This window comes from Pollicipes pollicipes, unplaced genomic scaffold (assembly GCF_011947565.3).
Source record: "Pollicipes pollicipes isolate AB1234 unplaced genomic scaffold, Ppol_2.1 Scaffold_7261;HRSCAF=8764_pilon_pilon_pilon, whole genome shotgun sequence".
Taxonomy (NCBI): domain Eukaryota; kingdom Metazoa; phylum Arthropoda; class Thecostraca; order Pollicipedomorpha; family Pollicipedidae; genus Pollicipes; species Pollicipes pollicipes.
In genome coordinates this window covers 1,252,646-1,279,533 of record NW_023597054.1, presented here as the reverse complement: position 1 = coordinate 1,279,533, position 26,888 = coordinate 1,252,646, and the positions used below count along the sequence as shown (strand labels likewise).

The 26,888-nt window shown below is 58.9% G+C and overlaps 1 protein-coding gene across 1 annotated transcript in view; it reads left to right on the top strand.

Annotated features, from left to right (window-relative positions):
• Nucleotides 1-26,888, top strand: part of LOC119112373 (tyrosine-protein phosphatase Lar-like) — a 65,520-nt gene that overhangs the window by 7,349 nt on the left and 31,283 nt on the right. The window contains 8 exon segments of the mRNA XM_037236533.1: nt 4,984-5,022; nt 5,727-6,005; nt 9,312-9,503; nt 14,720-14,830; nt 16,888-17,012; nt 17,372-17,522; nt 24,659-24,798; nt 25,390-25,531. Coding sequence (XP_037092428.1) covers nt 4,984-5,022; nt 5,727-6,005; nt 9,312-9,503; nt 14,720-14,830; nt 16,888-17,012; nt 17,372-17,522; nt 24,659-24,798; nt 25,390-25,531 — 1,179 coding nt within the window.

Below are 26,888 nucleotides of genomic sequence, written 5' to 3'. Positions count from 1 at the left end.
GGGACCGCCTGGCGCCGGTACGTCTGTCGGGCCGCGCGTCGCGTTTGCCCAATATTGACGAGCGATAGCATCGATCGCACATCGTTGCGTGATGGTGTTCCTGCCCGGCTGGTGTCTGGCGATGGCTGTGTAATTGCGAGTGCTGCGCTTTCGCCTTGCTGTCGAGGAATGCTGCGTGCCTGCCATTTCCGAATCATGGTTGATCAATTTCCGTGAGGTTCCTGTCCCTCGCTGAACAAAAATATATGTTTGGTTCCAGGATATCTAATACCGTCGTTGCCGAGGCGTCGTAAACTACGCCACGCACATCACCGCTGATTAGGTACACATATTGCGGATACCGACGGCTGTTATGTCACAGATGGTCGAACGACGAAAACACTCACGGTGCTCAGATCGTAGGCTGTCCTACCCTCCCCGCAGGCCACTGGGATGTAAAAACAAGTGAAGCATGCAGCGGTGTGATGCGCTATGTTATGGTCTGGCTCTGGGCTGCAGACGCTAGACAACCGTTGTGCGCCCCGTGTCTTCGCCGCGTGAATGTCAACAAAGAATGTTGGCTCCAAATTAATGAGGTGCGCCATTTTGCATTCGTTTTGCATCGAACCGAGTACAATTTCAAGGCAATTAGCCTCCCGCATACTGTGGGATGTATTCTTTTAACCCGTTATGTGCAACCCGCTTACGACGTTCGTCTCAAGAGTCGTTGAAATTGCTTGCATATGACGAAAAACGGAATTTCTTGACTTCCACTTCGCAAGTCCAATTCACCTAAAACGCATTTGGCTGCTCCAGGTCGTTTGTCGCCAGGAATGGCGGCAGAGAGAGAGAGAGAGAGAGAGAGAGAGAGAGAGAGAGAGAGAGAGAGGAGAGAGAGAGAGAGAGAGGAGAGAGAGAGAGAGAGGGAGAGAGAGAGAGAGAGAGGGAGAGAGAGAGGAGAGAGAGAGAGAGAGAGAGAGAGAGAGAGAGAGAGAAGAGAAGATAAGAGGAGAAGAGAAGAGACAGAGACAGAGACAGAGGACAGAGACAGAGACAGAGACAGAGACAGAGACAGAGACAGAGACAGAGACAGAGACAGAGACAGAGACAGAGACAGAGACAGAGACAGAGACAGAGACAGAGACAGAGACAGAGACAGAAGAGACAGAGACAGAGACAGAGGACAGAGACAGAGACAGAGACAGAGACAGAGACAGAGACAGAGACAGAGACAGAGACAGAGACAGAGACAGAGACAGAGACAGAGACAGAGACAGAGACAGAGACAGAGACAGAGACAGAGACAGAGACAGAGACAGAGACAGAGACAGAGACAGAGACAGAGACAGAGAGAGAGAGAGAGAGAGAGAGAGAGAGAGAGAGAGAGGGAGAGAGAGAGAGAGACAGGACGCACACGAGGGAGCCAGCTGGGATTTTGGGTATGTCCAGCTGCTTTGATCACATTTGTATGCGGTTTCTGGTCCGCTGGATGAAGACACAGCGCTTGCAAAACGCTTGGTGCCGGGTCTGTCAGTGCCACTAGCAAAGTCGGTCTTGTTCCCAGGAGTCCATCAATCCTGGCCCTATTGCACAGGGTCAGGCCAAGATGCACGAGATGCTCGCCTCAGCGGCCACTTTGGCCGAGTCTGTGACGTCAAGTGCCGTGGTCGTGACGCGCGTGGGCTCTGTGGTAACGCCCCCGACCTGGGCGACATCAGGCCCCGCACCGCTCGGCGACACCTGGCCCACCCGTGGTCCGGGTTGGCCGATTATCGACGCCCGCGCCGGTAAGCGCGTTTTTGGTGAGCCGGCGGACTCCCCCGGTGTGTCAGTAGTTGTGTCGCTCCCGACGCTGCGTTAACGCGGCTTTGTGACCATCATCTGAAACAGACGGCCGCCGCTCTATTGATTGCATTTGAGAAATGGGGACGGGCTGTTCGCCGAACGTGTCCGCCCTACGCCGGGGGGAGGGAGGAGGGGGCGGTCGGCGGGCCACACCGGCACGCTTGCAAGTCGCACCCAATTGTACGAAACGTCGTAACGTGTCCTTTTGTTGAAACAGACGACCCGCAGTGCGGAGAGTCATTGGCGCCGACCGTGCCGACGTGCATCTGGGGAAGCGTCAGCGACGTTAAAAATAGCTGGTGTCGCCTCGTCCCAGTGCGCGTTGAAGTGTTCTCCTAGCTTGGATTCTCAGATGTCGCCTTGTTCGGGTTGTCTGCAGCCTGGTTCCGATTGGGTTAGACATGGGTTTGGTTTTGGTTATTCCTCGAATTTCGTTGACCATTGTCGAGCTTTCTTAGCTGCCCACCGACTGTGTGACATGGCCTCCAGATGTTTAGATTTCCACTCCTATATGGCACGCGTGATGCAAGTGCAGTGGTATGCTAACCCGCAATGCTCGCCGTTGGTTTGTCGCCGGTGGGTACAGCCACCGCACGCTGCCTGAGTGGCAGGCTGACCCGCATCGCTGGCGGTTGGTCGCCGATAGGTCGGCCGCCACGCGCTGCCCCGCGTGGCACGCTGTGGTGCCATGTCTGCGCCGCTGGCCGCATACCTCCGTGCGACGCGTCTTCGGCCAAGCTTGCTTTCAGAGGCATCCGACACTTCTTGCCCCACGATATGGAGGTCAAGTACAGATAAGTTGGGACGGCAGTCGGTATGGGCTCGAGAGAGAACTGAAGCGGTCCTGGACATCATCGATATCCTAGAGCTGCGAAACCCTAACGCAGTCTTGTGGTAAAAGCAAAGACTGAACCAATGCCAGCGCAAATAAACGCATGCCCTGGATCCGAATGGGCGTGAGCGTGTCGTGCTGGGACGCGGTGCTCCTTCCACCCAGCGGGTGAAGCGGAAGTTGCAGTGGACTGTGAACTATGCATTCAGAGGCGTGCCATGAGTCTCCGTTACCGTACGCAGAGACGTACGTTCTCTGTTTTTGCATGAAGCAAATTCCGTCATATTTTACATGAAGCAAATTCCGTCATATTTTACATGAAGCAAAAGTAGTGATATTTTTAACACATCGTTTCGACGCCTGACCCATTGTTCTTTGCCGACGTCACTGAACACAGGGTTTGTGGCGTCCTTTGGCGAGACGTGCGGAGCTTTGCACACGGTACGCGGAGATATTGTGCCCTCGGCGGTACTAGTCTGTAACATGGCCAGGATCCAGCCACGTCGTGTATGCGTGCAGAACACAGCACATACGGGGATAGGTGGCCGCACAGCCAGGGGGCGTGGCTGAAGGCCCACTGCCGTTCTCAGGGTGCATGCAGAATGGGAGCGGGAGGCTGGCATCTTGATGGCACAATGCATTTGTATGCCCGGGTCAGTTACTGCTAAATGGCTGTATTTATCTATATGTTCTATGAAGCTGCCAAGCCCAAGTAAGTTTTGGCAAGTTAAGATTATTTGACTAATTTGGATTAGTTGACGCTGCCAGTGCTGCTATCGAAGATCTCCATTTGTGGAAGACCATGGGAGAATACGATGTCGTCTATGCATACGGTAATGTCGAAGCACAAAACAGCTGCGCAGTGGCCACCGTGCTCCAGACGCGTGACCGGCATCTCTGCTTTCTATGAGGGCGAGCAGCGCGACATCTGCGCGGACGTCAGCCGAGCGCTGACAGCTGGTGCGCTGGCGACTGATACAGAGGCGAATGTCAGCAGCACCTCCAGCTTCGAGACAGCGTGGCAATGCCACTGGAATGAACGCTGGGTCATGTCTACTCGAATGCTGGTGATGCCGATCTCTCGCCAACGCCTGCGCATGCCACCGACCGGCTTAAGCTTTGTTATTGAGAGGAGCCAGGCGAGCTGCGCGTGTCTGGCTTGGGTGTGTGCTGAGCGCAAATACAGTCGGCTCGTGGCGGCGTCTGAATTTTTCATCCATCCGAGCCGCTCTGTCCGCGATGTTGTCAACAATGCCCTGATAGAGCTGTCTGTTTGGCGGGCCTCTCTCACCGTTTGGTCTTATTACTTGCGCCATCATCTTCGCCCATTAGTTAGCAGCGTGATTTATGGCGTGTGTGTTGGACGGCGGGCGGCAAAAACACGCGCGGTGTGGTGTGATTCGACGCCAGGTCTGATAATGCTCTGGTAATGCTCTGGTAAGCTGTTCAGGCGATGAATGTCGTGCCACTCGCGAAAGGCGCTGTGCCCCGATAGAGCGCACGGCGAGTGGCTTCCGCGCCGCGCCGCTGTGACCAGAGCAGGCGGCTTATAAGTGTCGCTGAGGTGGCCAACGCCTCCACTTAGCCGGGTTGTTCCCGCTCGTCGGGTAATGGCTCGCGGTGGTGGCGTGGCGTGTACACTTCCCGCTCGTCGGGTAATGGCTCGCGACGGTGGTGTGACGCGTACGCTCCCCGCTCGTCGGGTAATAGTCCGCGACGGTGGTGTGACGTGTACGCTTCCCGCTCGTCGGGTAATGGCTCGCGACGGTGGTGTGACATGTACACTTCCCGCTCGTCGGGTAATAGTCCGCGACGGTAGCGTGACGTGTACACTTCGATTAATTGTTTAAATGGCAAACGCAGATTGTAGCAGTTGAGATGTTTGCGAATGTAAAACCAGAATACAGCGGAGTAACATGTAAGCGTGTCGACGAAAGTGTAACATTGGAGTGTGCATGGCATATTGGGGTTCTGAAGATATGGGGTTGGACAAGCACACCTTGTTGGGCTTTATAATCATGGTTCTTTTGCGTCGAACAATGATGATGCTGCGCAAGTATTTGTGCTTTTTTGAACGACCTCTTCCTCCTGCTGCCAGCTAAGTGAAAATCTTTTTGTAACAACTTTGGCTGTTGATGGCTAGAATAAAACATACCGGGCCAGTGCCTATGATCGGCTTCCTTAGCGACCAGCTTCGGAGCTCGCTGATGCAGTCGCTGCCCCTACCCCCTGTCAAAGCACAGCACAGGTGACGGGTGAAGCAGGCACGCGTGCCACCGCGCCCGCTAGACGCAGCCGCTGAATTTGGCGATGCCATCCGGTTGCAGGTTCAAACATTACTGGACTTCACATCCGGTATTTGACACGTGAGTGGTGCCGGGGTCGGCGCCGCGGCGGTGGTGGCTGTCGGGGCGTCGCCGGCCGCCGTTATCCTTGTCAGGTTGGGCGATCGACCGACCTGAGGATCGCCAGCGCCGCGACGCCGCGTCGTTTTCACCTGTACGGGCGGACCTCGGCGCTCTGGTCGCTGCCGGGGTTCTGTTTGCGAACACGACTGCGCCCTCCGCGCTCCTCCGTTTGGCCGCTGCCGGGGACTGTTTGCGGACACGGCTGCGCCAGATGGGCCAGTGGGGCCACCAGGCTCCGTCGGTATCGAGCCGCCGCATTAGCCCGTCACCCGTGGCCGCTGTGTGGCGATGTTCCTTACAGCGTCGCAATATGTGGACGGACGGACGCCGAGCGGTTCGTCTTGTTGAACGGAGGCAGCGGTGAACGGTGGCACGGCTGCTGCGAGTCGTCCACGACTTCCTTGGTCGGATGGGAATGGGGCCGCTTCATTCTTTCAAGGCGCATTCTTTGGGGATGCGGTCGCGCCTCGGGCGGTTCCTGGCCTTCGCGGAGAGGAAGACTCGGCCGCCTGGGATAGACGGCCTCGCCCCAATCGGCCGTCGAGTGAGGCCGCGCATTCGTCGTCGTTGAGCGTGCCGCTCTCAGCGGCCTGGGCGCGCCGCCGGCCGTATAAGGGCCGTGGCCAGCCGCGCCGTATAGTGACCGCCCCTCCTCTCGGCAGATCCGCCCGAGTTCATCGAGCGTCCGCGCGACCAGAAGGTGCCGTACAGCGAGGCGGCAGCCTTCTTTTGCCGGGCGCGCGGCGATCCTCCGCCGCTCATCAAGTGGTGGCACAACGGCAAGCCGCTGCTGCCCTACTTGCTGGTGGAGTTTCCGCAGGGCAACGGCTTCTGGGTGGAGCCTGTACGCACCATCGCCGACGAGGGCGACTACGAGTGCGTGGCCGAGAACGGCGTCGGCGATCCGGTGCGCGCCAAGGCCACGCTGACCGTGATTGGAGGTGAGTGCGCCGGCTGACCGTCCGTGATTGGAGGTGAGTGTGCCGGCTGACCGACCGTGATTGGAGGTGAGTGTGCCGGCTGACCGGCCGTGATTGGAGGTGAGTGTGCCGGCTGACCGTCCGTGATTGGAGGTGAGTGTGCCGGCTGACCGGCCGTGATTGGAGGTGAGTGTGCCGGCTGACCGTCCGTGATTGGAGGTGAGTGTGCCGGCTGACCGGCCGTGATTGGAGGTGAGTGTGCCGGCTGACCTGCTGGGGCTGGGCTGAACGAATCGAGGTGGGTACGACGGCTGTTTGCCCGCGGCTGGGCGGTAGTGTGACCGTTGTCGCTCATAGGGGGGCGTCGTTTACGTGCAAGCGTCATGTTCCACGAGGGGTTTGCATGCGCGTTTTTTTTTTTGAATGCGCGTTTTTTAGCCCATTGGCTTAGCACGGGCGGGGCGAAAAAGCGACCTCAACAAAATCGGCGCGCGGCCTTTCGAAGCCGCGGCCGCATCTCGGTAACTGCCGGTCGGAGCAACGCGAAATCAACACCCTTCGACGGAGCGTTCAACGGGGAATCGCGTGATGTCACGCTTGGCATTGCACGTGCAACGTGCGCAACGGCGGGGAAGACAGATTTTCCCCGTTTTCGATTGTGTTTCACGTTTTACGCCACCGCTCGGTGACGGAAGACGCTGGAGGCGTGAATCCGGTTTCAAAGCGTCCACCCGTGTACCGGCTACAATTCGCGTGCCCAACACGAGAATGTGCGACGCACCGTTGCGTCGGTAGTCGGCGTGCAAGCCGGACATGTCGGGATTCGGAAAAACGAGGCCAAATGCAACACGCTGGCGTCGAATCCGGCACCACGATCGCGGCGAAATTTACCGCACCGCACGCACGAAGGTATTGGCTCCAATCACCACCCATTTTTTAATCGCCATATGTACTTTTTCGCTTAAACATCCACTTTACCTAAAGAGCCACAATATCGCCCTTTACGCGACGTCGAAATGCCGCCGATCGATCGTCCGGTCTCCGCCCCCGAGTAATTCAAGTAAAACGCTGGAAGACGCATGTGCGTATTCGTCTGCCGTTCATTCACTTGGCGCGGGCGGAGTAATTGAAATTCCGCGCCGTGATGGCCGAAAGTCTGCGGTATTCCATTCATTCCCCGTTCATGGCTTCGGTGGGGGCGGGAGGGTCGGAAGAGGATCTGAGCAGGGGTCGCTCCGCAGATGGAGGGCGGCGCAGAAAGAGGGCAGGAGGAGGAGCCACACCGCAGCTAGAGGATTGATCAGGAGAAAGAGCAGCAGTGGCCAGAGACGGCGTGCCATCACGGGTTTCGTGCCGGCGAGATCGGCGTGTGGCGCGCGTTGGGAAGCTGTTAGGGCCAAAGGATGTCTCGGGTCGCTGGCCAAAGGACGACAGGTCTTGCTTGTCTATGATACTGTTTGTGTAGGGTGCGTCTGTCTGTCTCTGTATGTCTGTTTGTGGGTCGTCTTTTTACGTTGACGAGGGTGGAGGTCAAACGGCGGGTCGCTTATAGGTGAAATTTTGACACGATGCACGTGCGCACGTGACGACGTGTTGAGACGACTTTCGTAACGGTGGGGTGGACGGATCGCGCGTGGCACATGTTGCAAGGGGCATTTCTGGTCCATTGGTTTAGCGTGGGCGGCGCGAAAAAGCGACCCTGCTAGAAACCGGCAACGGCCGTTCGAAACCATCGCCGCATCTCGGCAACTGCCGGTCGGAGCGACGCGTAATCACTACCCTTGGACGGAGCGTTCCACAGGGACTTGCTTGACGTGACGTGTGACACTGCACGTGCCATGTGTCACGTGCACGGTGGCTGTAAAAACGGAATTTCCCGTTTTTGAACGTTTTTCACGTTTTTACGCCACCGCTCGGCAACCAGAGCCGGTGGAGACGCGAATCCAGTTTCAGGGCGTCGACCCGCGTACCGGCTATATTTCAGGTGATCAACAAGAAATTGTGCGACGCACCGTGGCACCGGAATTCGTCGTGCAAGCCTGACATGTCGGGATTTGTAAAAACGGTCCAAATACAGCACGTAGTCGTCGAAATCGTCGCCACGATCCCGGCGGAATTTACATCACCGCACACACTGATTCTTTGACTCTAATTACCACCCATTTTGAAACCACAATATGCACGTTTTCGCTTAAATATCAACTTTACCTAAAATACTACAATATGTTTTTTGCGACGTGGAAACGCCACCGATTGATCACCCAGTCGCCGCCGCCGAGGAATTCAAGTAAAACGCAGGTAAACACACGAACGTATTCGTCTGCCGTTCATTCACTTGGCGCGGGCGGAGGACTGGAAATCGTAGTGTTGCAGTGGCCGACGGTCAGCGATATTTCGCTCATTTTCAGTTGGTTCTTGCGGTGCGGGCGGAAAGGTCGAAAGAGGATGCTGTGTGGGGGTCGCCCCGCAGATGGAGGACGGCGCGGGAAGAGGGACAGGAGGAGCCGCACCGCAGCTAGAGGATGGGTCATTAGAGAGAACAGCAGTGGCGACAGACGGCGTGCCATCACGGGTTTCGTGCCGGCGGGTCAGGCGGTGACGCGTGTAGGGGAGCTGATGGTTGGGGTTGAATGCGAATGCGGCCAAAGGCCGACAGGTCTTACTTGTTTGCTAACTATTTGGGTGGTTGACGCATCAAGCCGTGCAGCGGTTCAGCGCAAAACTTTTTGAGGTGTGGCTCTGACATGGAGGCACATTGGTGGCGAATACCCGTTTACATCCCTTGAGTGCCCGTTCGTGAGCACACGTTTGCACGTGTCTCTTGACCTGTGTGTATATGTGTGTGTGTGTGTGTGTGTGTGTGTGTGTGCGTGCGTGCGTGCGTGCGTGCGTGCGTGCGTGCGTGCGTGCGTGCGTGCGTGCGTGTGTGTGTGCGTGTGCGTGTGTGTGTATGTGTGTGTGTGCGTGTGTGTATGTGTTCGTGCGTGCGTGCGTGCGTGCGTGCGTGCGTGCGTGCGCGCGTGCGTGGGTGTGGGTGGGTGTTTTTTTAACGTGCTGAAGCTGGCGTTGCGAGGCGAAGCCCGGCCCGCAGCGGTGTCCGGCCATGTCGTGTCAACGCAGAGGTCAGCATCGGTGTCGGCGGTGGTGACAGCGCCGATGTCATCGTCGGTGTCGTTGTCGGGACGTTAGTCTCAACACCATTGTCGGTGTCGGCACGAGTGTCGGCACCAGGATCGGTGTCCGCGTCGGTGCCAACGCCGACGCCCCGGCCGGCCGCGTGACACTCGCAGCGGCGGCGCGTCTGACCGCGCGGCCCCGCTCCTCCAGCCGCGCATCGTCCGCCCGGCTTTCCGCGCATCATCCAGCATCCGACGCCGCAGCTGGTGGAGAAGGGTCACGACTTTGTCGTCAACTGCAGGGCCACCGGCGACCCGGAGCCGACCGTGCGCTGGTTCATGAACAGCGTGCCTGTCAACATGTCCAGCGGCCGCTTCGTGCTCCGCGACCGGCCCAACAGAGGTGAGTTCGCTGCCGCCGGCGGCCGGGCGACCGATCTTGGCTGTCTCCACCAACAGCGGAATGTCGTGTACCGAGCCTGGCTGCAGGCGTTCAGCCGATCGGCATCCTGGAATGCACTTCTGGCCGGCCCATGACGCCATCCATGGCACTCGCGCTGGGTACCGCTTGATGCGCGGTCCACTATTTCCGAATATTGATCGGCGCGGGGATATAGGTTGTGGGGGCTTTAATCCCTATTTAGGTATAGTGCTTCCATAAATTAACTTCTCCCGTAACGAGACAACCCGCCAGCTTGTGAATGGCCGTGACAGGTTTTGGTTGCATGGTTGGCTGCAATAATGCGAATCCATGCTTCACGTACTAATGCTTTGACAGTTATTCTGTTAATGGCTGTGATGATTTGGTGAATGGCCCCTCAACGCGCGATGTGTATGTTGCGGCTGCGCACGCCCGGTCGGGCCGCATGCGGGCAGCGTTCACACCAAATGTCCGATGTACATACGTGTACAGACACACACGCACGCACGCACGCACGCACGCACGCACGCACGCACGCACGCACGCACGCACGCACGCACGCACGCACGCACGCACGCACGCACGCACGCACGCACGCACACACACACACACCACACACACACACACACACACACACACACACACACACACACACACACACACACACACACACACACATACCCCAGAGCGCGGGGACAGACAGCACGCGGACTGTGCTGGCGGCGGCGACGCCGGGCCGACGGCCACGCGGCCCACTCAACTTGTGTTCGCTCCGGCCTGCCTCAGCGGCGAGGGCGGAGGGGGTGACTGTGAACCGGTGTCACACGTGCTGCGCGGTCGCAGGCACCTCGGCCGCTGCCGTGACGGGATGGGAGGGGGGGGGGGGGGGCGCAGGCGCCTCCGGCCGGCGGTGACGCGGTCCCAGCCGGCTGCACCAGTGTGGCCGGCGGGATCAATAGGCCGCGCGCCTTATACTTGTCGGCGACTCGCCGTCATAACGGATACGAACTATGGGCGGCGGCTGCCAGGTGCGGGCACCGGGGGAGGGGGGGGGGGAGGGGCGCCGCCCTGTCAGCCCCTGGCTGTCGTCGCCGAGAGACGGCGTGCCCCTCCGAGAGGGCCGGACGCGGCACATTGGCAAGACGGAGCAGTTGGCCAGACAACAGGTCTGGCCGCTCCGAAGTGAGATCAGATCCTCTGCTGAGGAAGATGGGCACTGCCGTTCGCCTGTCACCAGCTCAGAAAGCCTGAAAGCCGGTGTCGTTTCGGCGAATAAAAAGCAGATTCGGACCGTCAATATTACTCACCAACCACATACAATTACGAGTCGAACAGGTGGCTATCCTCTTGTCGTTGTGGTTAAGTGGTGCCATCAATATGGCCATTCAAGCGAGCCGCCGTAACTCGTGCCAGTGTTCCAGCCCGAAATGTATGGCATCGCCCCTGACAGGCTCTTTTGAATGCTGATTGGGTTGCATGGGACGTTAAGTTCGTGGATACCTTGGCTTGAGCTTCCCAACTTTGGCATGCGAGCTGGCAGTAAAAGGTTAGCACCAGGCCGTTATGTCTACCTTTGTTCCGGCTGAGAGCTGGGTAGCCTCACTGAGGATGTTTCAGGCCGTTATGTCTACCTTTGTTCCGGCTGAGAGCTGGGTAGCCTCACTGCGGATGTTTCAGGCCGTTACGTCTACCTTTGTTCCGGCTGAGAGCTGGGTAGCCTCACTGCGGATGTTTCAGGCCGTTACGTCTACCTTTGTTCCGGCTGAGAGCTGGGTAGCCTCACTGCGGATGTTTCAGGCCGTTATGTCTACCTTTGTTCCGGCTGAGAGCTGGGTAGCCTCACTGCGGATGTTTCAGGCCGTTATGTCTACCTTTGTTCCGGCTGAGAGTTGGGTAGCCTCACTGCGGATGTTTCAGGCCGTTATGTCTACCTTTGTCTCGGCCGAGAGCTGGGTAGCCTCACTGCGGATGTTTCAGGCCGTTACGTCTACCTTTGTTCCGGCGGAGAGCTGGGTAGCCTCACTGCGGATGTTTCAGGCCGTTACGTCTATCTTTGTTTCGGCGGAGAGCTGGGTGGCTTCACTGCGGATGTTTCAGGCCGTTATGTCTTCCTCGTTCCGGCGGAGAGCTGGATAGCTTCATTGCGGATGCTGGGTCAAATATTTTTGGTCTGGTGTCGTAGTTCCAAAAGAACCTTTTGCTTTTTTCTATTCTGCGTATGCAGAAAGCGTGTCAGATTCAATGTTTAGATGAGCCGTCGGTTAACACGCGCCCGGGTGGCCGGCTAGATACCCTTCGCGCGGGTGGGAGGTCAATTTGACCCCCCCCCCCTCCCTGAGAGCTCGGAAACAAAGAAAGCTAGGAACACCAAATTTATAGGGTGTATTGACCTATACGTGAGCTCACTTAGGTCGAGGTTTCAGGTTCCTAGGTCATGATCTTCGGGTCCAAATGGTCAAACAAGATCAAGTTCCAGGTTGGTCTCCAAAGTGCCCCAGAGTCTAGATAACCGTTTCTCTGCAAAAGGCCACATACTCATTCAAGGTCAGTGACCTTGTTTGATCTTTTGAAGGTCAGGGTAACAAAAATAATACCAGATTGTTTTGAGTTTTGCATTTGACTAAGCGACAAATATTACGCTAGGCAGTATGTTCCTAAAACAAAATGTTGACCCGTGTCATGTTAGGTCAGTGACCTATTCTGACCTCTAAGAAGTCCATGGGAGATGTATAATGCGGTTCCTGCTATCAATATATTCGAAAAGAGCACCAGAAACTATCTCATACAGCAAGCCCTAGGGTAACAAAACAGGTTGGTTTTGACCTTGGTGTGACCTTCATACCTGACCTGGGGTCAGTGTAATCTGCTCATTCAACCGTTGTGTTGCCCAAGTTTATTATTGTAAGCAAGTTGTGACATCTAAATTTTTGATGGCAAACGATTCGCTATTCAATTTTTTACAGCTCTGCAATATTTGGCGCGGCTACGCCGCGCCGTTTGGAAACCATTCTGGAAAAACCTTCGGAGGGAGAGGTCAATTTGACCCCCATCCCCACCCGAGCGCGTGTTAACGGGGATTCGTTTTGCCAAAGGCAACCCATCTTGCAGCAGTGCAGAGCGAGAGCTATGCTTTTGCATATGTCGTTTTTCTTAGTACTGCGCCTGTGATTGCGTACATAAAAATTTGTCGCTTCTTATGTCTTGCCAACGCGCTACCACTGATATGGGTCATAGCACCGAAAAAGCTCCCTAAAGGTTTGCGTATTTTTGTGTTTCACTGACCTCAAATGTGTCATTAGTTATTGCACAATGGCGTCTGCTGATAAAACAGCAGGGAACAGTTTGCATGGAGTTCCGTACATGAAGTGGTACGCTTTTGCAGTGCGCATCCGTTGGAAACAGTTGCATGTAGCATGGCAGTCGGCATTTGGTACTGAGCCCAGCTCCAACGACTTGCGCAGTGCATGACGTCATCGAGGCGCCATTATCCTGGCCACATTTCATAGTCGTAATTGAAAGATCATTTTATTGCAGATAAACCTGACTTTATGGTTTGACGGAGTAATTGGCGGCCTGGCCACATTGATGATGACAAAACGGAATGCCGCGCAAACGGGCAAAATAGCTAGCTGTTGTGGTAATCTGTCTATTTTGTTTGTTGATGTTGTACTTGGTGCCTGCCAACGTGGCATAAATTTTCCAGCCCACGCAATAGATTGAAATCCGCAGTAAAAATGCTTCTAATTATTCCAGCATCATGCTGATGACCCTGACGGAGCCTCCGTCATCGTATGCTGACATGTTGGCGTGCTTGTGGTATTGGGCTAAATGGAGCAGCGCCGTTTTAGCATGATCATCTGGTGTTAAATCGGTCAAATACCAACAGGCTTTTGATTTTTCTGAAAAAAACCCGAGACCCCAAGAACAGAAACGAGTGGCATGTGAGGCAACAGGCGAGTCCATGCGCACCACGCGCCACACGTGATACGGTCGGGTGCGCGTCAGTCGCAAACGGTATCAGCAGTCCAGTCCACTGAGTCCGGCGGTCGGACACTAGGCTCGGTCGGGCAGTCGTCCTTTGTAAGGGACTCGCAACAGGAGCACAGCCAGCCAGCCGGTGTTTGTAGAGCCCGGCGGCCGGCCAGCTCCAGGCGCAGCAGGCCTCCGGCGGGGCGGCCGACCAGCCGGAGGCCTGGCCCGTATTTGCAACGTGAAATGGAAAAGAGCCGCTCCCGAAACTTCGACAGAGTCGCGTGCCGCACGCGCCGTAAGTAGCCGAGCTACACTGCTCGCGTGTTTCAGCCGGATATTTTCATCATATCGGCCACGACCTTTGCTTTCAATGCACTCAGTGCCCAGGTCCACTGCCGCTCACCAGCACACGTTTAACCCAGCCACCGCCCACCAACGACACTCCCGTGTTCTGACACACAACAATCAACAGCAATAGCCTCGCCTGACGGAGTGGATAGCCAGGGGGAGCGGAGAAAACAGAGAGCATCTCGTATGCGTTACGATTTAAGGTTTTTGAATGGCACGCCAAAATTGTTGGAACACAAGAAAAATTAAATGAAAATGCATGATGACATACTTACATACACAGATCCATATAACGTAAATTGATCAAATATTGGTGGCAGAAAATAAGCTCTATTTCCTTTTTAACGTTACATTCGTTAAATTTCCATTTGAAACTATGACGATGAAGATTGTACAATGGGTATAACACTGACATCAAACACCATCCTAAACACTCCCCTGGGCACGCGGAAATCCACGGCTCCGCAAGTCTCCGGTAGCTTTGGAGAGAAGGCGTATTTTCCACCAAGAAACCCGAGCTGAATGCGGCATGAAAACGCGCGAAAGGGTCATTAGATTAAAGTATGCAATTCTTTCTACCAATCTACAGAGGGTCGCTACCAAATCACGGTGGGGGTGTTAAGCTAAGCAGGGTCTTTGGTTAGCCGTTGGATAGTTGTTCTGGTTTTGTATCAAAATAAGTACTTGTGCTTTTTGACATCTACCTTTTGTACAACTTTTGGTCATACAACAACAATGTTATCTACTTTGAAATGTTGTGTTGCGGCACTGTTGCAAGCTCCGCACGCCAACCCGTCCCCCTCTTCTTCAAGCAGGGTGTGCCGGCTCGGCGCCAGAGGGCAGCGATTGGCCCTGCTCATGTGCGCCGCCTCTTCCAGGCGACATGGTCATCAAGGACTCGGTGACGTCTGACGAGGGCAAGTACCGCTGCGCCGCCGAGAACGGCGAGGGCACCGTCTACTCGAACGACGCCATCGTCTACATCAGTGGTGAACACGGATGTGCAGCGACGCATGAGTGTCGCTCTTACACGGATGTATGACGGATGGGCGTCACTGATGACCCACCGTGTGCGCGTCTTGTGCGTGTATGCGTTTCTCGGCCGTGTCCCACAGTCGGGCTGAGATAAATCAGTTTGGCACGTCTGTCTGTCTCTCGGGATATACCTCTCATTATTGTCTATCTCGGGATGACCTTCTCTATATTATCTATCTCGGGATGACCTTTTCCAGATTACCTACCTCGGGATGACCTTTTCCATATTATCTATCTCGGGATGACCTTCTCCTTATCTATCTCGGGACGAACCCCTTATTATCTATCTCGGGATGACCTCCTCATTATCTATCTCGGGGTGATCTTCTTCTTATTATCTATCTCGGGATGACCTTCTCCTTATCTATCTCGGGATGACCCCCTTATTATCTATCTCGTGATGACCTCCTCATTATCTAACTCGGGGTGATCTTCTCCCTATTATCTATCTCGAGATGACGTTCTCCTTATTTATCTCGGGATGACCTTCTCCTTATTATCTATCTCGGGATGACCTTCTCCTTATATATCTCGGGATGACCTCCTTATTATCTATCTCGGGGTGACCTTCTCCTTATTATCTGTCTCGGGATGACCTTCTCCTTATTATATAGGGTCGTCTTACAGTTGACCTTCTTCTTATTATCGAGGGAGGGTCGTCCTACAGTTCTGGATGTCATTTGCCCTGTGGGTACTTCCCGGACATCTGGGGCATGACCCCACATCCGGTTGTCTGGACGCCTGAGGAAGGGAGGGGAGGGGTGGGGGTAGGGGGAAGCGAGGGGAGGGGGTGCTGTCCGGCCGCGCAGCACCGGCCCTCTTTAGTCGTCTGGCCGGCCGCGGCCATCTCATAACGTCTTATGAGGACATGTTCGGAATGTGGCGCCACCACCGCAGCAATGGCAGCGCATGCACCGTGGCAGCGCATACCGTTTGCACCGTGTGCGGGTGGGCGGTGTGTGGGGCACACCGTGGGACGGCGCGTCGCGTCTCCGAACCGGACGGCTTCGGCGCGCTGTGAGTCCCCGCCCGTCGGCGCGCCCTCCTCAGGCCGGTGGCTGGCACCTCGCTGCTCCGCTCGCTCCGGATCCACTGGAACATAAATGGCCAAGGGTGGCGCGTCAACTGGCCGCGCGCCGCCGCCGGGCGGGATAATGCGCTGCAAGTTTAGCGAGCGCATGCCGGGCTCGGTGAGCCACCCCGGCCAGGTGTGGTGCCTACCTTTCGGGGCGTATTTGTCACGGCCGCAGCGGCCGAGTGCCGACTCGGTCACCGGGCCCGCTGATGGAAGGCCGGCTCGGTCACCGGGCCCGCTGATGGAAGGCCGACTCGGTCACCGGGCCCGCTGATGGAAGGCCGGCTCGGTCACCGGGCCCGCTGATGGAAGGCCGGCTCGGTCACCGGGCCCACTGATGGAAGGCCGGCTCGGTCACCGGGCCCACTGATGGAAGGCCGGCTCGGTCACCGGGCCCACTGATGGAAGGCCGGCTCGGTCACCGGGCCCACTGATGGAAGGCCGACTCGGTCACCGGGCCCGCTGATGGAAGGCCGGCTCGGTCACCGGGCCCGCTGATGGAAGGCTGCTCGGTCACCGGGCCCACTGATGGAAGGCCGGCGAGCGGCCTGGTGTGGGTCGCGGCCGTGGTGATCGGGTGTCAAGTGGGTTTCCGTTCGCGCAGTACACGCGCTGAGCTGGTGTCGACGCGTCGTGCTGGGCGCGTTTTTGTTTTGCGACGCGCCAACTTGCCACTTGATGGTTTGATTACAAATATTTCTCGGGCACAGCTAGCCGTCACCAATGTGGGGCACATGGATAAGTCGCCAGCTATTCGCCGGCTCTCCCCCGATGCTCATTTCCGTTTTCCTTTGCCCTGCCGTGTCCCTGTGACCGCTCTCCGTCCGTGGGGCACGGTCCTGCCTGGCCTGCCATGTCGCTGTGACCGGTGTGTCCGCACAGCTGCCTTCGGTTGTGCCCGTTGTCCTCCACTGACCTGTGTTTCCGCGCCGCCAGTGCGCCGCGCGGAGCCGACGTTCACCATACTGCCGGACGCGGTGTACAAAGTGCTGCCCGGCGAGGACCTGAACCTTACCTGCGTGGCCGTCGGCTCGCCCGTGCCCCACATCCGGTGGCACAAGGTAAGTGCCGACCGATCGTTCGCCCCCTCCCGCCGGGTCCGGGCAGTGCGGACGCGGGCCGGGCTTCTGGCCACCGGCACCGCCCGGAGACTGGCCGACGCCGACGCACCAGAGGGCGGCTGGCGACGATCGCGTCGGCCGGATCAGGCGGGTGGGCCGGGGCGGGGCAGACTGAGACCATCGAACTGGCCCGGGGGGCCGCCACCGATGCAGCGTAGGGTGGAAGCAGCCAGCGACGGGCTGCGGTGGCCTGGCACTGTTCGCTGGCCGCTGTTATGCATCACACTATACTGAGTGCGCCGCGCGGCGCTGGCCGCGCCGCCCTGCCGTCGCTGACGTGGGGATGTCCGCTGCACCAGGAGCCGGGCATCGAGCTGAGGCCGCAGGAGCCGGCCCCGATCGGCCGCTCGGTCCTCGTGCTCAGCAACGTGCGTCAGTCCAACAACTACACGTGCGTGGCCACTAACGAGCTCGGCTCGGTGGCCAGCATGACGCAGGTCAACGTGCAAGGTGAGCGTCAGTGGCCGGCCGGCGGCGCCGCGCCCGGCCGAGAGATGACATCACCGAGCCAGTGGGATGTCCACCCGCGCCCGGTGCTGGAAGGGTATTTTTGCGAGGTCGCGCCGCCAGCGACAGTGCCAGTGTTTGCACTAGGTGGCTGCAGAGGTCAAGACTGCGTCAGGTAATACTAGTGGGATGGAGGGGCGGAAGAGGCAGGGGGAGGGCTCGGGTAGATTGCCAACCAGTCTGCCACGCCCAGGGGAACAGGGTGAAATATGTGGTTGGAATGTGATGGATGATGTATGCAGTTCAAGTCATGCTGTTGCTGTTCCTTCCTGTCGCGGTGCCTATCTTGCGCCGCACTGGCCGACTGGTTCCCGTTCCATGCCTGAGCTGCATCCCGTTTGTATTTCCTGTTGTTGCTTTCGTTTGCTTCTCATTGATGTCTGACCATTCAGGCGCCTCGCTCTGCTTCCGGGAGTTCCGGCCATGGTGTGTTTCCCCGCCGACCATCTCAGTTTTTGTAAACAAGTTAGCCAACGTAAGCCCCTCCGTCGGCATGCCAAGAGCCGTCCAGAAGAGTGGGCCTCATCAGAAGACTACCATGCACGGGGTGCTCGTCAGCGGACAGACAGCAGACGCCCGGCAAGAGTAGCAGGATGACTGGGATCGTCCGCATGTCGTGGGTGCGGGGTCGGATCTAGCAGGCTGGAGGAACCCCACATCACGGCTGAGCAGCAGTGGTCGGCGGTAGTTCCCGAGCCGGGAGCCTACGTTCCCACCGGTGGGAGGGGGCCAAGGGTGGGTGATGGAGGAGGGGGGGGGGGGAGGACGGCCAACCTCAGCAGTGGAACTCCGTCCTCTCGTGATGCCGTGGCGGGAGCTGACTCCTTGGGCCTCTCTCCCAGCGGGAGCCCCGCCCCCCTACCAGCGGAAGCTGGTAGGGGCCGGGGGCGGACGGAAGCAGTTCGTCTCATCAGCAGATCTCCGCTGTTTGGCGGGTGTCCTGTGACGCCCTGACTGGTGACATGGGCGGCCGTCTGGGCCGGCCGCTTCTCGCCCGCTAACAGGCGGAAAACGGGTGGGAGACGGATGGGCCCGGCCCGTGGCCCGCTCTGCGCTTTTCACAGGCCAACCCGCTGCCGCCGACACGAGTCAGAGTCGCACCACCTCTCGCAGAAGTGGGCTAATTATAAATAAGTCGCGAGCGGAAGCACGCCGGGGCCTGTAAAAAGTGGCGACGGTGGTACGACAGCGTATATTGATTGTCAGTGACCACGCGACTGTGTCGGTGCCGGTCGGCCGGCATGCTGGCTGACGGACCAGTCGGAGCTCTGGACATACGGCAGCAGTCGGACCCTGACAGGCGGCAGGCTGCCACGTCTGTGCCGCCCGGCTCGCGCCCTGGGCACTGACGTCCGACTCACGCAGGCTGACGTCTGGACGTCTCCCCCAACCAGCCTCAGACTGGGAGTGGTGCCGGGTAGCACCGTAGGTGCGCGCTCGGATAGCTGTACGCCTGCTCAACGGGGCCGGCCTCGCTCGCTGACGCCCAGCACTCGCTGCCTCCTGGGCTGCGGGCAGGGCTTCAATGTCTGGCGCATTTGACTTCTGCCTTGAGCTGAACTACCTGGCCGAGCGCGCGCTCGCAGCCATCCTGCGGCCAACACGGCCGCCAGCTCGGTCCCGTGCTCAGCGGGCCGGACGCGGCCTTCGAGTGCCGGCGGCCGCTAGAAACCATCCGCAGCGTGTTTTTTTTTTTTTTGGAAAATTGCTCCGACATCCGTGGCGGGTCATTATATTTGGCCGGTCCGGCTCCACGGTCGTATTTTATTGGCGTTCGTCGGCGCTGTTTACCAGGGCAGTCACGCCACGGGACAGCCGTTTGCGGACAGGCCGGCTCGGCCGTACTTTGACAAGCTGGTCAGTTGTGCGGGGCCCCATTGTTAGTCCTGCCTGTGAGCGCCTTTTTCTGTTTGTACTGAAACGAGCTGGTCAGGGCCGCTGAGCCGGGTGCCGTGTTCAGCTGCGACCATTTCTATGGACGGATTCGAAGAGATGTATCAAGTGACCGCCGCCAAGTGTGACTTGCTACGAGCCGCGTCTCCAGTCAAGGAAGCTGTGCCTCGTACGTTGCAGCACTTCCGACACCTTGCACATTCACTCCGTCGCTACAGTTCATGCGTGGTGAGCGCTCGGCGGTGTCGCGACAACCTGGGCGGCATAATGCTGGCCTTGGCTTCGCCTCCATGGCAGAGCACGCCCATCCCGCCAGAGTCCAAAGGGATAGTGTCGGCTGCGTACTCCAACAAGCGACAGTGGGCAGTGTGGTGCCGCTTTTCGGCCGGCTCCGCGGGCTCGGCCGCGCTGTCTGTCACACTCAGTCTTCGTCGACTGTGTCACACCCGCTGGCAGTGCCGCTGGGGCACAGCGCCGCTAAAATGCTCCAGCCATTTCTCCCCGGCAAAAATGGTCGGCCACTGAATTCTAGCACTGTTGACGGGTGGGCGGCGCGGGGCAAGCTCGGTTTCGTTTGGCGCGACTCCGCGGCGTCCGCCAGCCGGCGCTGACGACGCTTTTGTCAGCGGCAGCGCCGGAGGAGGGCGTCGTGGCTGGCCCGCTGCGGTACCTCACCAGACACCTCGGTCACTCTCCGAGGGCTCTCCGACGTGACTTGACCTGACCTGTGGCACAGAGTTCCGCGGAACAGAGTGCCGAGTACTGGCGTGGGTCACCGCTGTCGGGCGGTCTCGCTATCGTTCTGGCGATGTGTGCCGCGCTCTTTCTCTTTTCATGGAAGCCGGACGAACCGCGCGAAGTGTCAAATGCAACGAGATGAAAGGCTTAGCGCGCTGCTGACGCAAGTTGTTGAGGGAACGACCAGAGCCGGTGACGGTCATGATTCATTCCGTGCTCAGACCATGCGGAATCGGGTGAGGACGTTTCTGCAGATCTAACGACGTGGGAAGCCTCTGAGATATGTGATAATAACTGGCCTGCCCGCCATCTCGCCAGGCGCGGTAAGTGCTGGCAGGTCAGCACGGTGCGCTGCTGATGTTCTGCGTGGAGAGAGGCGGCGCTGGAAGGCATGGCAATGCACGGCGTCCTGCCTATCACGTGACTGATTAGCGGCTGGTGACGCCCGCTGATTGGCCGGCCCTGCCAGTTGCCTCGGCAACGCGGCTGCACAGAGTGCCTCCCTGCTCTTGCCCGAGCGCTGACGTCGGCTCCCGCATGAAGATCTCGGGTAGGCGCTATATTTTCATTTCGTTACACACGCAGTGACCGTGTCGCTGCTCATGCTGCTTACCGACATGTTAGGTGTCCAGGAACAATTGTCCGTTGTGTCAGGTCTAATTGCAGATAAATTTCAGCTGCTTTACATTGGCAGACGACTGCCCCCATGTGAGCCGTATTGTTCTACGTCGGCATTGAAACTCTGACCAGGCGCTGCCTCGATGTCCATGTGAGATGGCGATTGCTGATGGGTCGGTCGGCTGTTCTTTTGTGTCTGGTGCCGGCTTAGCTGCGTCTGGTGTCGGCCTGGCTGTATTTGTTGTCACGCTCACGATTTGAGTCACCATCCCCGAGGCCGATGTCTCGCTTCCCACATCCGACACGTATCGGCAGCGCAAGAGACGGCCATATCCGGCGCATGCTGGTGCCTGCAAACGTAACGATAACGAACTAGCCGATTAATCTGCTCAGAGAGTCGCCATAATTAATACAAATGGCGGCAGGATAATGCGATCCCCGTCTGTGCCAATGTAGTATTAATGGTGCCGAGGTGACAGGCGTGCTGGGCCGAAAGCCCTGAAGACCGTTAGAGGAACACCTCCCCTCCCCCCTTCCCTCCGCGCCCAGGTGCGCCTCGGGCGCCTGGGTGGACGGTGGGCGCGTGTTTTGGTGCCGGTGTGACCTCTGCCAGTGCCATCGACCCGTGTCCGGTGCAAATGTCGCGGCGTCACGCACCCCGTGGCAGGCATGGACCGGCGTCGGCGGCCAATGACGGTGACGTTGCCACGGCGTTTGTCGATGGCGCGCCGCCGCTGTGACCACCGCCCCGCCCCTCTCACGCCCCCGCACGCCCCTGCACGCCCCTGCACCTGCGCGCACGCCTGGTCGCCTAACGCACCGGGTCCAAACACGACACGGCCCGGCCGGCCGGCGTGGTCCGCGCGCGCGCGCACCTCGTGCCACGGCCGTGTCGTGTACGCGCTGGCCGATGGGCCGGTGGCAGGCGAGCTGAAGCCCCTCCATGCCGTCCGCGCCGACAGTGCTCGTCGTATTTTTAGTCGGAGCGCGCTTGACAGAGGCTCAAACGGTAACTAGTCTAAGCGTCTGTCGTCAAGCGGGTGGTGCGTGCCCGTCCGTGCCCACCTCCATCAGTAATTTTGAGCTCCATGGTGCCGGGTGCATGTGGGCGGGGTGTAATTGGCATGCAGACGTGCACATGGCGTTGCAGCGTGTCCGTGACACGAGCTGCGTGGCAGTCGGTCGTTCTGCCGTAGAGCGCCGTGGCATGCAGAGTGCTGCGACGTCATCGCGCCGGCCGGGCCAATAGCTGACCGTAACCTAGCCCGACACCATGCATGTGCCATCAGACGGGCCAAACGGGTGCCCGGCAGGGCCCGTCCGATTCCGAGAACGGACTTGAGCACCGCTGCGACCGGACGCGGGGTGCCCAGAGTGTCCACTGGTGACGTAGTCCTACGATACGCGGCTCTTTTCGCCGCTGGCCGCTATGGTAGTCTGAGGGCGGCGGAGTTCAAATCGGGGGTACAAACTGTCGTCTTGGAGCGCTCGCCGACTGGGCGGACCGGACACCAGGTGCGTCGCCGGCAACTAACTTTGCATTGTCCCGCACCCCAAGGGAATAATTCGCCTTAGCGTTGGTGGGTGGCGAGTGCCGCGCGCCCGGTGCGGGGCCTCGAACGTCACTGGTCCGCGGGAGCATGCCGTCGCACGTGGCCGCTCCGGCCGGCTGACTACAGTACAGACTAATTCGTCTACAGACCGGCCGGCTGACACCGCGGCCGCCCGGTGCCCGGGCGGCGGCTGTATGACCCAGCTGCGGTCGGTGTCGCGGCCTCAGTCGACACGGACGCAGAGATGCGACGGCGCCGGCTCGGCCCCCGGTCCGGCTGCCGGCGCCGCCGCTCTGCCGGCATCCTGTCACGCCCGCCCGAGACGAGCGCCGGCCGACTCTCCGCACCGGCTGAGGAGGGGCGTGACGTCCGCTGCCGGCGGCGCGCGCCACTCTCACCTCGCCGGAGAGGTCGCTGCACCGGCGCCCGTCGCCTGCCCGCCCCGCTCCATACGGTCTAAGTAGCGCGCTGTCGGTGCTGCTGCCGCACGACGCGAACGTCACATTTCGTCGCGCGACTCCTGTCCAGATGCGGCACATTTCCTGGTGGTGGCCGGTTGGAATAACGGCTGGGTAGGGTAGCGGCTTGACCATCTTGCTCATGATCAAATATACGAAGGCATTGTTATGCTGCCTATTTGTAACGGTTTTACCGCAGCAGCCGACAGAAGAGATGATAAAACATCCCATATTAGATAGAAGAACAACACCTGTCGTAAATATGAAGTTCCAAACCGTTGTAAGTCATCAAAATTTCAGCAAATATACATGAATGAGCAAAAGTACAGGACAATGAAACATACTTGTATATAAAATATTTGGTTGTTCAGTGCAGCTGTGAGCAACATTTCTCATGCATGAAATAGTTTTTTGGGTCTTCTTCCTCGTTGAACCATGCCTAAAGGAGGTGTAGTGATAACAGTATCAATATTACGTGTGTATAATATTAATGCTGCTTATCAATACACCTTTATTTTTCATCTAACCCTTCAATTACGACTGAGACCCATAGTATTGCTCTCGTGTAAAGCTGCATAACCGAGCACGTTGATGTTCGTGCCTCGGAAGGGAAATAACTGTGAAATGGCCTGCTACGGTCTTCCACCATAACTGTCTAGGTAGATGTACTATTTATTGCCCTTCATTTTCCGACCATTGCGCGCAGCACAGTTGTCCAAGCTACGGCGTGTATGTCGGAGTATCTGGATAGCCGCTCACGCCCCGGGGCTTTAGCTCCTGACGGACAGGTGCGACTGTGCTCACGACCTTCGTGCGGCTATATGAGGCCGGCCGTGGCTGTTTTACCGCACTGGACGCCCGGCAGCCCCAACTAGACTTCTCCTCTTCTGCAACGGGGTCCGTTATGGGATGTTTTGTGCGTAACGGGCCGCTCCATCCACGCTGTGACGTTTGCGCCGGTTGCCTGCTGCTGTGCTGGCTTTCGGTCGCCTTGCTTTCGCTGATCAACGGTCCCGCACTGTGCACGTTTGCTGTCGTGTCCGCCGCGCTGGACCTGAGCGGTCACGCAGCCCAGCCCGGCAGCGTGCCGCTGCCGGGCTGGGCTGACAGGATTCCCTGGCCGCCACGCGCCGGCTGGCGGCAGTGAACTCATCGGGCGTAAATCCGCCGAGACGCCCCCCAGAGCCCCGCTGACAGCACGGCAAGACCTCGCCGACGGCCGGCGCTGACACCTGCCCCCGGGCTGGGTCAGGCCGACTCGCTGACGGGCCCAGGAGCCTGGCAGGGGGAGGGGCGTCGCAGGAGCACGGGCACGGCACGAGCCGGGGATGGGTACCACAGGAACCGAGAGAAGGGCGCAGCAGCAGCAGGTGGAGGGCGGATACCGGAGAAACTGGGAGATGGGTGCCATAGAAACCGGAGGACACCATTGGAGCTCAGGAGCGTATCGCATGAGCCAGGAGATGGGTACACCAGGAGCCGCGAGGGGCGCTGAGGAGCCGCTGGAGTGTGACGAGGAATTCAGGAGAGGGTCGCCGCAGCACCCTTCATTTGACGTTGCATGATCTCCTCATGGCGGGACGTGAGGTACGAACCAGAGAGACCGCCGATCACTGAGACCCAGAAATCGCCTCAAGTTCGGGCGCGGTCTCGCAGGCGTGCGACGCGTGACGCGCTGCAGGCAGGCGAAGATAGGAGGGCCGCGGGTGCCGCGCCGCGCTGGCCGGCGGCGAGCGCTACGCCGAGGCGATGTGTGAGCGCGGACCAGACGGCCCCGCTGTGACCAGTGTCGGTGACGTCGCCTGAATGTGGCCCGCAGGGCTGCCGCGGCCGCCGACAAACCTGCGCGTGTTGGACGTGACCTCAGAGGCGGTGCGCCTCTCGTGGTCGTATGACCTGGACCAGGAGACCATCAAGTACTACGTCATCCAGTACAGCCAAAAGTACGGTGTGCAGCAGGTGAGGCCGGCGCCCGGACGGGGCGGAGCGGCTGTGGCGCTTGTCCAATCGGCAGCAGGTGAGGCCGGCGCGCGGACGGGGCGGGGCATGAGGCCGGGCTGTGCCGCACGTTCAGTCAGTCGGCGGGCGGTCAGCGTGTTGTTCATGCCGACTGGCACAGGCATCGCGTTTGGCGTTCGTAAACCACCGGCTGCTAGTGACGTTATCCAGTGTATTAAGCGTGCATTTATCATACAACAAAAGCGTTTTATTTTCTCCGCACATGGGCTGGCACTTAGATGCAAGGTGCTTGTCGTAGTGGTGCGTTCTCCACGGTAAACAGTTCATAAAGTGACAACATCTGCTTGCAGCTATTCGTTAAGGAGCGTTTGCAAAATTCCCGAGCACTGACATGAGTGGGTTTGACTCCTTTGACGCGACTGACAGTTCCCAGCTTGGTAATGTCAGTATTTGTGTGCGCTCAACACGCTCGACATGGCGCCGGTGGTGACGTCCAGAGTGTCTGCGCCCATACTGCGCCATGGCGACATGGCGCCGGTGTGTGGCGCCCGCGCGCCGCTTCCGTTGATGACGCCGGTGTCTCGGCCGCAGGAGATCAACGGCGTGATATCGCTCCACTACGCGGTGCCCAACCTGGCGCCGTTCACCGAGTACGAGTTCCGCGTGATCGCTGTCAACAACTTGGGCCGCGGCCGGCCCAGCGCGCCCGTCCAGGTCACCACGGGCCTGACAGGTGAGCCTCGGGCGGGCTCCGTCGGCCGGCCGAGTACGGCGCACGCGCGCCGTCAACCCCGGCGGTGGACGGTCGGCGCCGGCCGGCGCTGCGCTGCTGGGAACGTCCGCCGCTCCCTGCGGCCTGCCGGAGGAAGGGAGGGGAAGGAGGCAGGTGGGACGTGTAGCCGTGAGGGCGCGTGTGGGATGGCTGGCTTGACGCGCCTCCGGACCGCTCACGCCGGTGGGCGGGGAGAGTCTCGACACCGACGACGGCCGCCTGGTTTACGACATTCGAGTCGGGAACAGCTAACACTGCACGTGCCGCCCGTCCGTCGGGTGTTGGAAGCGAGGGAGGGGGAGGGGAAGGGGCACCTGGGCTGGCCCACACACCTGTTGGAGCGGCCACAGAGTCGACGAGCTGCTCGGAAACGCGTGTTAGTGGGTACCGGTGGTGCCTTGGTGGACCCGTTTCCGTGACCTCATTATGGACAGGCTGGACCGCCGTCGTCTCGTCAGGGCGTCCATTAACCTGTTCCTCGGAATCATGACTCGTAGCCCTAGGTTTCAGGGTGGCGGATTTGTGACAGAGACTCAGCGGTGTTTGAAAACGCTGTAATGTGTCGGGTTGTTTATGGACGCATGTGTGCAACCGGCGAGGTGTCGCGTCTGGATGGCGGCTGGGCGGCCGGAGCGCGCCCGGCTGGAGACGACACCGCCGACCCGGCCGGCCGCCAGGCGTGGCTTAGTCGGGGGCCGATTACGGCCACCGGCGCGTGGCATCAGCAGGCGGCCACTGTCAGCGCGAGCCGCGGCGCGTCGCCTTATTTGCGGTCGGCGGGCTGGCGGCGGCGCGGCCGGGAGCGTGTTCCCTCCCCACTGTCCCCCGAGAGCGAGAGAGCGAGAGAGCGAGAGCAGTGTACCTGTGACCCGCCGCCGCCCTGCCACCTGATGTGTTACTCATGCGCGCCACGCAAACGCGTCTGGCTTTGATCGGCACCGGCCGCCGATCAGGCTCTAATGTCATTGCCTTCTCTTCCGCGTCACACCGGTAACCTTCAGAGGCTCCCGTAAGTTGATTTGTGTTTTCTCAGGTCTTCGGTTTCTGTTTTCTTTGCTCTGTCTGGTCCACTCGGCGCTGCCGACGAATTATTGAGTGCTGGTCGGGTTTTTCACTGAAATGCGTTTCCCACACTTCGAAGCATCGTTTCTGTGTCGATTGCGTGTAATGTCCGCACTTGTGTTGCTGCGCACTTAACATCTGTACTGTTTGTCAGCCGCTTTTATTCACGCTGCTTTCCTGGTATCTATGGACTGCATGAATTTGAAACGGACGAAAGAGCGCCGTTGCCGGCGTTTGTCTGTGCTGGAAGCGTGCA